Source organism: Cygnus olor, chromosome 14 (assembly GCF_009769625.2).
Source record: "Cygnus olor isolate bCygOlo1 chromosome 14, bCygOlo1.pri.v2, whole genome shotgun sequence".
In the NCBI taxonomy this organism is placed as follows: domain Eukaryota; kingdom Metazoa; phylum Chordata; class Aves; order Anseriformes; family Anatidae; genus Cygnus; species Cygnus olor.
The window spans coordinates 1,315,607-1,327,661 of NC_049182.1; the positions used below are offsets into that span (position 1 = coordinate 1,315,607).

The 12,055-nt window shown below is 65.6% G+C and overlaps 1 protein-coding gene across 3 annotated transcripts in view; it reads right to left on the reverse strand.

Annotated features, from left to right (window-relative positions):
- Positions 1-11,786, reverse strand: part of ARHGAP26 (Rho GTPase activating protein 26) — a 132,078-nt gene extending 120,292 nt beyond the window's left edge. The window contains exon 1 of one of the 3 annotated variants that reach the window (XM_040573146.1): positions 11,468-11,786. In XM_040573146.1, coding sequence (XP_040429080.1) covers positions 11,468-11,621 — 154 coding nt within the window. In that variant the 5' untranslated portion in view covers positions 11,622-11,786. The remainder of the gene's footprint in view (positions 1-11,467) is intronic. The other 2 variants (XM_040573149.1, XM_040573148.1) reach the window with 2 other exon arrangements.
- Positions 11,787-12,055: the final 269 nt, after the last annotated feature.

Consider the following 12,055-nt stretch of genomic DNA (forward strand, 5'->3'; position numbering starts at 1 on the left):
CTGCACAGCACCGCAGGGAAACCGAGATGCCCGGGGTGGTCGCTGAGCTGGCCCCCGGGGGCCCGGCATAAAGGGGCATTGCTCCGAGGTTTCCATCCACGGGGAAGTTTACCTCTCAGAAGTCTTCAATAATCCCTTCATGAAAATACATTTTAACACTTCGCATCATCTGGGATCTCTTTGGAAGTTACTCCTGGTATGCAAACTGCACTTGTCAAGATGATCCTCGCCGCCGAGCTGCCAAAGCCCGGTGGCTGGGGAGGGGGGCACAGCTCCGCACAGCCCAGGAGCTTCAGGGCCGAGCAGCCCCGGGCTCTATAAACCACAGGGGATTTTCCAATGCAAACCGTTCAGCACTAAACACCGCGTTTAGGGCGCAGCGCAGCTCAGCCCTACCCCGGCTCTGCGTTAAGGTTATTTAGGGGGGAACCGAGGCACCTAACGGGCTGCACGAGCACCCAGCTCAGAGGCCCAGGAGCAGAAAGGACAGAGGTGACGCGGGGCAGGGGTGAAGGAAAGCGATAGAAGACCAGACGGCTTGAGCAACGCCGGAGCAGGCTGCGAGAGCTGCGTGCTGCCGCGAGGCAGAGCGCTGCCAGCCGCCTCCTGACGGTCAGCTCGGGGAAGCCGCGCGCAAATCCCACGGAAGAAGCGAAGCAAATGGCCCCAAAGGGCTCCCTGCTCCGGCGGAGCCTTGCAGGCCGACACCTCCGGCTGCAGGCAGGCAGGCACACGCTGGGCACGTCCCCCCGCTCCCGAGGGGCTCCAGCGCTCGCAGCCCCCGGGACGCTCTGTGGGCACCCAGAAAGAGAAGGGGCTCGAAGCCGGGTACCGACACCGCGACATCCTGGGGCTGGACGGCACCGTGATGGGAACCGAAACGCCGGGTGGGTCTCCACGAGGAGGGGACGAGCGCGGCCAACACCACGGGCAGAAGCACGACCCCACGCACCCGCCGGTGTTGTGCTCTGCGAAAACAGCCCGGTGCTCCTGCTGCGTGTGGGACGGGGCGGCCGCACGGGGACCCCCCAGCAGAGCCGTCCCGGGGGGGCACGCGGGGGCTGGCGCCCACAAAGTGCCGGGGTCGCGCAGGGTGCCTTGCCTCCCCGGCCACCGCACGGCTCGCGTGCTTAGCGGTGAAACCAAACAAAACACATTGCTCTGCTTCCCCACCCAGCTACCACGTCTGGCACTTTTCCCCGTGTTTATTTTCGTTCACATCCTGGTGTTGTTTTATAGCAGAACTCCCCCCAGGCCCCTCCTAACCCACAATCCCGTCGGTAAGGGGCTGCTGGCAGCGAGGCGAGCGTGGGGCTGAGCCCGCCGGGCTCCGAGGGGACGGAGCACAGGTGGGGGCAGAGGAGGGCTGGGAAGAAAACCAAACGTAAGCGTCCGACGCACCCGGCACAGGGGGAGGATACGTCAAAACGGCAAAGGCGGGTGACAGCTCAAGTGCCTGGAGAATTCAGGGGAGCGGCAGGGAAATGGAAAGCTACCGCCCCGGCTGGCACGCCCCGAGGCAGCCACCCGACAGACCCCGCAGGCTGCCGGAGCGCCCGTGGGGACCAGCATGGGGCTAACGGCACCAGCAGGGTCAGCAAAGGCACTCGGGAACAGCGCTGCTGCGAGGACGGCAATGCGGACAGACGGCGCGGCCATCGTGTCGTTCACGCTTGCCATCTGTAAGCCCGAAACTACGAAAGACATTTCAAGCTCGTGCCGGCAGCGGGGGTTTCGAGCGCTGCGTCTCCCCCTGCCCGCGGGACGCCCGTGCCCTGCTGCCCCCCTCGCCCGCGGCCACCCGCCAGCCCTCTCCACCGGCTTTCCCCAGGTACGCCGCGGGCGAGCAGGGCGGCTCCGTGCCCCGATGTGCAGCAGGGGCCCCGTGCAGCCCCAGCCTGCTGACACTGCCCACAGCACAGGCCCCCCAGGAGCACAGAAAAGCTCCGCCGCTGCCCCGGGCACAAGCGCTGATCCTCGGGGGCGCGCACCCAGCAGTGCCGTGCACAACGCCGTCGGATGGGTCACAAAAAAGCGCCCAGCGTGTGGGCAGCAGCCGCACCGAGCCTCTCCCCCCTCCCTTCCGAGGCTGGAGGAGAGCAGCCGTGTCCCCAGCCGCAGCAGCGCCTGCTTTGGGCCTCTGAGCTCCTCCGTAACTGCAATTCCTCCTCCGAGCCCTTTCTGTTTCTCTCCTCTGCTTAAAACCTGGAAGGACGACCTACAGAAGCAGTGCAGGTTACTTTACCCTCATTGCCATAATAATTCATTGGCTGGAGCCTGGAATCGCATTTCATTAGAATAAAATGCTCTGTCTGAGACAGTTAATCAATTCAGAGGACACTAATCCAAAAGAAATTTGCTCCTGACCAAGTTAATAACCATTAGCAGCGCAGACGGCCGAGCGGGGCAGCCCGCGCACCGTGCTGGCAGTGTCCCCACGCGGGGGGACAGCCCCTTGTCACAGCCCCCGACCAGACACCATGTGTGAACACCACGCGCGGGAGCAGATTACCCCAGGCAGTAGCCACGCATTTGGATTAGTTCGTTATTAAATCTAATTAGTTAATGGCTAGCCCAGCAGGGAGCCTGCTCCATTTCTCAGCAGGCAGGTGCCAAAACACTGGGGGTGCCTCGGGGCGGGGGAAGCGGTCTGAGCCCCTCTGGTGACACCCAGGAGCTGTCACCCTCCGCGGTGGCACAGCCCCACAACAGCAGGCGACGCGGATGAAGATCTCACCTCCAAGGAAGCAGCTCTCAGGGGCACATTTGGGAAAAATACATGAAAAAAAAAAGAACTGAGCCACACATAAAGGAAGAGCGCTCTGCTGGCTGTGGGATGACCTGAGGAATGGGGCAGCAGCCCAGCTTTTGGACCCGAGACCCCCACACTGCCCGAGGCCGGGGCCGGGTCCCAGCAGAGCGGGGTCAGCCCCGCGCCCCCATCCGGCAGCTCCGCAGCAGCCTCCTTCCCCTTCCTCCCCGGGAGCCTGCGGAAATCCTTTCGCCTCCGCTGCTCCTCCACCAAAGAGCAGGAAAAAATCCCACCGTGCTCATGGAAATGTCACCGACGAATGAGTCAATTTTTCCCTGCTTCGACAGGGGAAAAAAAAAAAAAGTAAGAAATAAACCGAGTGCCTGCAGAGGCACGGGCGTGAGGAGCGGCGCAGGAGGGAGCTGGGGTGACCGCGGTGCCCGGGGCACTGCCACCAGCACCAGCCCCAAAGCGCCGGGGCCAGGGGTGGAAAGGGCTGGAGACGCCACGCGGTGGGGAGATGCCCCCCATCTCTCAGGGACAAACCCCGGAGCCTCTGGGTCGGGAAGCAGCGACCCAGCACAGCAGCACTTGCGGTCCCGGCCCTTCTGCCCCCGGATTTTGGGAGAAGTGGAAGAGCCGCGCTCCGCCCGCCGCCCAGCGCACGCGGGGCGAAGCGGTGCCGGCCGCAGAGGGAACGCAGGCGACGCCACGCAGCGCCTGTTGTGCGCTGGGTTATTTTTTCTAACGCATTGCTAAGCAACCAGCATCCGACGAGGGCATCGTTCTGGCCAGACACCGGTTCTGCTACAAAAAAGCAGTGAACGGAAACCTTCATTATTTCGAGTGCCACCGTAAAGGCACGCCCCAGCTGGCTCGCCAGGTAACCCCGCGGGCACAGAGCCCCCCTTCCGCCTCCCCCGGGTCCCGCAGCAGGGTCGGGAGCCGCTAAAGAGATCCAAGCACGTGGGTGTGCACCCAGACGCCCACCACCCAGCACACGGGTGTGGTGGGGGACAGCGCGGGGCCACCAAGCGCCAGCCCCGGGGCCAGCAGAGAGGCCCCGCAGTTCCCGCTGCGGCACCCACCACGTGCAAGCCAGCGCTGCAGCTCCTGTCCCCGGAAAAAAAAAGTTCGTGGTTTCCAACAGTTTTATGAGCTATTTATTGCCTGCCTGTAGATAAACAGTCTGTATCTTTTGAAAATAGATTCTTCTGCGCTGCAGCCCGGAACAAAGGCAGCATTTTCGTCTTTAGGAGAATTGCGGAGCCGGGCCGGAGGGGAGGCGTGGGGCAGCACGCACCGAGCTGTCACCGTGTCCCCAACTGGAAGGGGCGCGGGGACACGCGGCAGGGCCCGGGGACAGCGTGGCCACCACGGCCTCCCCGCGAGCTCCAGCAAAACGCCTCCTCTCCAGCCTGAACCAGAGTTAATCAAAAAACACCAGGAGATTAAAACAAGCAAAGCGACCGCACGGCAGAGCTGCCGCACGAGCTGGCTAAACCCCGGCGACCGCCAGCTCACGGCGAGCGCCGCGTGCCCGAGCGGCAGCGCGCGGAGGAAGCGACATCTGCGGCCCCTTCCTGAGCGCTCCCGCGCCGCCGGCCCCGGCCCACGTGCGGCGCAGCCTCGCCGCCGCTCCGCACGCAGGGACCATCTGGCTCGGAGGCTCGTGTGCTGCGCCTAAACCCAGGCAGAGGCGAGCCTGGCACTAACACACGGCCCCTTCCTGCGCTGCGCCGCGCTCAGCGCCCCGCAGTGTCCCAGCGCACGCAGCCCGGCCAGCACCGCGACCTGCGGCCCCGGCGAGCGCCTCGGAGAAATCGGGATGGGAACGGCAGCTCTGTTCCTCCACGCGCACCAAAGCCATCCAGGCTTCGAAGAGCCCGGGCGGCGCCCCAGGAGCACGCGCCCGCAGCGGGCACGGGGCCGCCGGGACGGAGCGATGAAGACAAGCAGGCGGGAGCAGGCTCACGGCGCGGGGGGAGCGTGCCGGGAGAAGGGACGCAAACATCCCCGCTCTGCTGGAGCGGCCGCGCCGTGACAGCTCGCTCACACGCGCGGAGGAGAAGGGAGATGATTCACGCGGAGCAGCAGTGAAGCGAACAAGCTGTGCGGAGCTGAGTACAAGCTCCCCCTCGCTTTCTCTCCACTCCCCACCCACACCGGGTCACGCTAAATCTATTTATCACGCCGCATATGAAGCTGGCTCGTTTGGTTGTGCTTAAAATTGACACATCAGAAAAAAAAATAGAAAGAAAGCGGCGATGAATACCTGGCACGGCACATCCTCCTGCTGGGTGAGCTGCTGGAAGGTGCCAAAAGGAAGCTGAAGGGTTGCCCAAAACGCTCCGAACCAGAAGAACCCCAGCTCGGGCTCCGTAACATCACCTTTGCCGCACCTCGTGCGGGCCAGCTGCTTCGGGAGCCCCTCGCTGACCCGTCTGCTCGGGCAGAGCAGCGCTGGTGGAGGGACGTGAGCCCGGACACCACAGCCTGTGCACCCAAAAAGCCCGGGGCGGGCAAGGGAGCAGCGCAGAGCCCAGACCTGGGGCTGGGGCGGGCACTGCTCCTCTCATTGCGGGGAGAAGCCCACGAGGGCTGGCTGCAGGAGCAGAGGGACGCGCGGTCACCTCTCTGCCCTCGCAGGGGGAGCCCCAGCGATGCCTCAGCCCCACCAGCCTGGATGGGACCTCGGCATCGCCGTGCCGGGTGCCCGGCTGCCACTGCTCCATCCACCCGGACGGAGGGACGAGCCCCGATGGGGTGAGGGGTTTCTCCAGACGAGCAGCAGGTGCTGGCACTGCACTCCGTCCTTATCTCGCTCGTGCCGGGGCGCTGCCGCTGCCTGCGGCTGGCGATGCGGTGCAGGGAGGAGCCGCAGCTCCCACCCAGCTCGGTGCAGCCCGCAGAGCTGCTGGAGCCCCGGCACCACCAAGGAAAGAGCATTTCCTTGCACAAGTCTTGAATGTCATCATCGGTTGATGCCCTCGAAACCACAACCCCCCCCGCTGCCCCCAGCATGCGGGTAACACCGTGCTCACACCGCCTGGCTCCGCGGGGCTGCTGGTCCTGCTGGCACGCCAGCACAGCCACGGCCCTGCCGAAACTGCCGCGGAGCCAAGTGCACCGCCAGCGTAGCCAGCAGGTGCCTGGTGCTGCAGGAAGACCAGGCAGCCCACCCAGCGCCCCTCCAGGAGAGGTCCCCTCCGCGCCCACCCTGTGTTGAGCCACCCCCTGCTTACATTTTCCTCCTCAAAGCACAAGCGCGCGCTTCCTTGCTATGCCGGCTCTGGCAGCGCAGTCAGGATCGTTTCAAAGCAGCTCGTTACTCCCCGACACATCCCTGCCATCCCTCAAGGGCTGGTTTTAACCTCTCGTTTTGACCCCCCTGCTTACAGCACACCTCGCCGCGCCACGCATGGGGACAGCCACTCGTCCCGACAGCGTCACCGCAGCACTGCGTCGGGACGCGCGCCTCCGGGTCAAAGCTCTACATGAGCAAGAGCTCTGTTAATGAGCTGCCTCCCTGCAGGATGTAAAAGGCACCGTCACAAACGCAAACTGTCCTGCTCGTCCAAAGCCTTCTGCTCTGCAGCTTCCTCGTCTGGCGCGGATGTGGGGCCGGATCCGGCCACCCCCCAGCGCAGCAATTCCTGCTGCTAACCTCCACTGGGGAGGCAGAGGAGGAGCCTTTAAGCCGTGCTGAAAATAAAGCAGAGTATTATTGTTATTTGTGCTGCACCTCATTTGAATAAAATTCCAGACAAGCTACTAAACGCGTGGCTCCACAAGCCGCGCAGGTCATGCAAAGGAGGCAAGAGCGCTCTGGCCCAGGTGCCGCCAGCGGCTCCCGCAGCACAAACCTCCCCTGCAGCCCGCGGAAAGGACGGGCAGGTGGAAAATCCTTCCTGACACGGCGGAGCCCCGAGGCCGAGGCTGGCTGCAAAACTGCACCTTCGCCGGACAAATGAAGCAGAAAAATCACAGCAACTCATCTCAGAAAAAAAAAAAAAAAAAAAAAGTCCTGCGTTTTGCCGCTCGGATCGGTGCCGTGCCTGGCTGGCAGAGGCAAGGAGCAGGGCGGCAGCGGGGAAGCCTCGCAGTGCCCCACGCCCGCTCCTTCCCGCAGGCTGCACGGGGACACGGCGGCGGGGAGCGGAGGAGGCAGCAGAGCAGAAAACCCGGGTTTTAAGCCCTGAACCGTGCCCGGTTCCCTCCTGGCCACGGGCAGGGGCTGTGACGCAGCGAGGTGGGGATAACGTTCGCCTCCCAGCTCGCGCAGGACTTCTGCAGGTTAGGTAACTGGGACAGCCACGAGCTTCCCAGTGCACGAAGGTGTCACCAACGATCAGCACGTAACCAGAGATGCCCGCTCGAGCTGCTGGGGGATCTCCCTGCAGGTTCCGACCTGGGCAAACCCAGGCTGCCGCGCGCTGGGGTGGGCGGCAGGAAACCCGCAGAGCAGGGAACCCACAGCAGCGCCCCAGCAAGATCTAGGGGAAGCAGCCAGACTTAGAAGCACGAGACCCCATCACCTGCTGCAATTAGACTGAAACAGGAATCGAGCGCCTAACGGAGCTTGAGCATCAGGGCAGGAGAATCAGCAGGCGGGGTAAAAGCAGCAGCTCCTCTGGGTCTGGGCGCTGCGCGGTGCGGCACGGCACGGGGCGAGCTCTCGCAGCACAGCCCCAGTCCCTCCAGGAGCACCCGGGGGGGGCAGGAAGGAGCTGGGGCCCCCCCAGCAGCTGAAGGTGCAGTTGGGCTCCGTGTAGATGACCCTGCCGCCGTGCCTGGCCTCCAGCTGCCAGCACCGCGTCCCAGCACCGCTCCCCAGGGCACGGCCGGAGCAGACCCGACTCGAACAGCCGCAGCTGCCCCACCGGGGGGATTTGTTTCCAGCCTCCAGAAAGCACAGCGCTCCTTCTCCTTCAAACCCAAATACCAGAGGTAACGCCGTCTCCCAGCCACCAGCGCATCCCTCGCCACCACTGCTGCCACCTGCGAACATACGGGCTGGTGCTGGCAAGGTCGGTCTGACTCCCTGCGTCTCATCCCTCCTCGCAGCCTGCACGTAGGAGGGAGGCTTGGGTCGTTACTGCTTCCTCCAGAGCCGAGTCGGGTAAAAGGGATGAAAACCATCAAAGGGGCGGGGGGGGTTGGATTTCCTCCCCCAGAATTTGCCCACATCCACCACAGGGGCCTCTACCCCAGGAGCGGAGCGGCCCCAGCCCCAGCCCCAGCCCTTCTGCCAGCACGCCCGAGGGCTTCTGCCCGGGAGAGGTGGAACGAGGGCATCCAGGGCACACCTCCGCTCGCTCCCTGGCTGTGTCACGCTTACAGCCCAAAATTAAAGGGTCCTGGCCAGCCAACTTCATCCCCGTGTATGCCCTCAACAGCAAGGTTTTTAGACCTGGGTTTCACACACGGGCACGTGGCCGCCCAGCACTGCACACAGGAGATGGAGACCATCGCACCCAGTTCCTGCGCTGGGGAGACAACAGGAAGCAGTGGGGAAAATGCCTCGCTCGTACATCTGCCGGGGGCTGGGGGCTGAAGGGGGGCTCTGCACAGCCACCAGCACACGGCAGCAAGGCTGGCTGCTCGGGGAACAAAGCTCCCTGGAGCGAAAGGCAGCTGAAAGTACTGCTCGGAGTCTTTTCAGGCATTTCTTTATTCCCAGAATAAGCCTTGTTTATACCAAAAGGGAATTAATCGCTCAGGTTAAACAATGGAAAAAAGTTTCACTTTTGCTTCTAGGCAAGCTTCAGACCGGGGCACCAGCTCCAGTTACAGCACGGCAGCACCCCCGTTGAGGAGCACACCGCTGCAGAGGAGCGGCACGATCACCGGCACGCGCACCTGATAAGGGCTGGATTTTGGGGAGAGGCTGCTGAGAAACGCAACCAAACCCGCACGGCACCGGATCCCAGCACGCACAGCCCGCAGCCGAAGCTCTCCGTGCCGATGAGGAGGAGGAACGCAGCCACCCGTTTTGATTTGTAGGCTGCGTGCCGGCGGTGGAAAGGGACGCGTCCCAGGCTGCTTAAAAACGCCGGGGGCAGAGCGCAGAGGGCAAGCTCTGCCCCAGCTCCGCGCCAAGCCCCGTCCCCCCCTGCGATGGCGAAGCCCCAGCTCCGCGCCACCAGGAGAAAGCCCCGAGGCCGGGCCCCGCCGCCAGGCAGGGACCAGTTCGGTGGCTTCAAATGAGCGCTTGGGAGCAGGCGGAACAGAGCAGACCAACAAACGCAGCACCCAGGCGGCTCGGCACGGGGCTGCCCTCCCCGGCACCGCGGCACGGCCCTGTCCCCAACCCACACACGGTGCCCGAGGAGGGGACGAGCCCGCAACACCTCTGGGCCTCCCGGGTGCCGTGCAGGGGGCCCGAAATGCACCCAACCGGCCCAGAAACCCAGGGTCAGGCACAGGGATGGCCACGGCCCAGGCTGCGACCGGCCCCTTCCCTTCCCTCAGCCCCCATCTTCCCTGTGCACAAACGCCGCCCGCGTGGGGCCGAGCTCACCGAGGCCCCGGGGGCAGCGGGGCTGGGGGCGACGCTGGCACCGTGGGCACGGCCCCCGCCCACCCACAGGGGACACGAAGGGGTAAAAAAACAACCCCGGTAACGTCGGTCACCACGGCTCCCGTGCCGGGGACCAAGTCCCCCAGCGTGCGGGCTGCCAGGCCATCATCTGTATCTCACTTCAGGTCTCCTCCGCATTTGCAAAACTTTGTGAATAATTTACGTGTGGCGTGCAGGGGAGAAAGAGGGACGCGTTCCGCTGAAAACCAGGTCGCTCTCGCTGCCAGCGAGCAGGAAAGGGAGACAATAGGAACAGGGACAGACGCTCCCTGGGAAAAGCAGCGCTACATCCTTGTAATCACTCACACTCCGGAGGTGTCCTAGACATCACAGGATATTTAACGGGACCAGCCCACCAGCAAACCAGGTTTGTCTTCAACCTTCTGGATTCTTTTTTTCACATGAAGTTAAGAAACGCTACGACTCGGTATCATCCTGTCCCACACCTTCACAAAGGGCGAAAGCAGGGTTACTGCACACCAGCCTCTCCACAAAATCCACGCGGGGACCTCCCGACACACACCGGAGCCAGTTCCGTGGGCCCCGACGCGCAGCAGCAGCAGGCCGCTGCACCCAGCACGGTGCTGGTGGGGGCTCTGCCAGGCGCTGGGGAAGGAGCCCCCTCCCCACCCCGTACCTCGGCACCGATCCTGCCCCCGCCGCCCCTCCCCGCCGCACAGTCACGCTTCCCTCGCACCCAGCGCCCGTCTCGAGACAAAGAGGATGTGAAACGCTCACGAAAGCACAAGAGGAAGGAAAATGCGAGAGGACACTGCCAAGACCTCAAGAAGTTTCGGTTTCACGCTGACGCCCTCTGCTAGGAGCCCAGCCGCCGGCCAAGCCCCTCACCCCGGGAGGGGAGCGCGGCCACGCTGGGGCTTTGGGGGACCCGAGCCCTGCACGCCCTCGGCGGTGACACCCACAGAAGGAGCCCCAGACACTGCCGACAGCCAGGCTGAGGAGCACGAGCCGCTTGGAGACACCAACCAAGGGCTTGGGAGGAGCGGCACCGGCTGGAGCTCCCGGCGAGCCGCGGCACCTCGAGAGCCATGCAGGGAGATGCTGAGATGGAGCCGCCAGCCCTGCCAGCTCCACCCACGTCCAGCCGAGCGCCCCGAGAGGTGACAGCCCCGCAGCTCGGCAGGGCTTCACACCTCCTCTGCCTCCACGGAAGGAAGCGGTGACCGAGGCTGACGCAGCACGTGGCTGGTGGCCGCCGCACGGGTAACCCGCAGGGCAAGAGCCTGCCCAGGGCTCAAGTCCCGAAGCCGTGGGCATCGCCGCTGGCCCGCGGCAGCACAGCTGGACGAGGTGCTCCGAAACCGGAGCCAGGCCTGGGACCAACACTGCCGTGCCCTGCCAGGGCAGCACGGGCCCCGTCGCCGGCTCCTTGACGGCCTCGCAGCCCTTTGCGGGAGCTGGCATTTAACGCGGAGATGGATTTAACCTGGAGATGCGTTCATGGAACCGCAGAACCGCTCGGGTTGGAAAAGACCTCGAAGATCATCAAAGCCCCGCCGAGCCCACCGACTGCACCCCGCGGAGGCTGCAGCGCGGCCCCGCACGCCGCCGGCTCCCCGGCACGCCGGTGCAGGCAGCGAGCTGAGCCAGCCGGTGGGCGAGCGCGGGGAAAAGGGGAGAGGAAAAGGGGAGAGGAGGCGGCAGCGCAGCCCGCCCGGAGGCACCTGCCGCGGGGAGCCCACCCAACCCCCAGCGGGGCAGGGCAGGGCAGGGCAGGGCAGGGCAGGGCAGCACCGCCAGGACCCCGCGGCAGCTTCTAGGATGCGCTGCCCACGAAGGGCAGGGCAGCGGCGCGCTGCTTCTTCCAGAACGAAGCGAACGCAACCACCGGCCACGATCGCAGCCCCGCAGCGCCCCGAGCCTTTGTTCGCCCCGAAGGCGGTGGGGGCACAGCGCGGTGCGGGGCCGCGCCTGTGCTGGGGGGTCCCCGGGGGAGCAGCCCCCGGGGTCTCCCCGCCGCGAGCAGCCGGGCCCAGCCCCCGTTACCCCGCGGGCCGGTCCCCGGCGGCGGGGACGGACGCGGGGGGCCGCGGGGCAGGGCCGGGGGGCGGCGTGCGGGGGGGGTGGGGGGGGTGGGGGTGCCGCGGGGCCCGCCCCCGGCCCGCACTCACTCTTGAGGGCGGCGACGAGCGACTTGGCGTCCTTGATGAGCTCCTTGATGAACTTGTTGGTCTTCTCCAGCTCGGCCTCGTGCGAGCGGAGCCGCTCCCGGAACTGCGGGCTGTCCAGGCAGCACTCGCTGAACTCCAGCGCCGGCAGCCCCATGATGCCGCCGCTGCGGCGCGAGCCGACGGAAATTAATTAAGAAAAAAAAAAAAAAAAAAAAAAAAAAACAACGGATTACCCCCAGCTTTTAACGGGGGCTGCAACGAGGGGCTCCGAGCCCGCCGCTCCGGGCAGGGGGCGCCGCCGCGGGGCCGGGCCGGGCCGAGACTGCGGGTCCCGGTGCGGGTCCCGGTGCGGGCGCGGTGCCGGTGCCGCTCCGTGGCCGCCGCCCGGGCAGGGCTCGCGGCTCCCGGCGCCGCCTCCCCCCTCCGCCGCCGCCGCCGCCGCCGCCGGCCCGCGCCGCGCCGCGCCCCCGCCCGGCCACGCCCCCCGCGCCGCGCCCGCAGCCAATCAGCGGCCGCGCGGCTGGGACACGCCCTCTGCGGCCGCGGCTCCGCCTCCGCCGCCCGCGGAGCCGATCGGGGGCGGGGCGG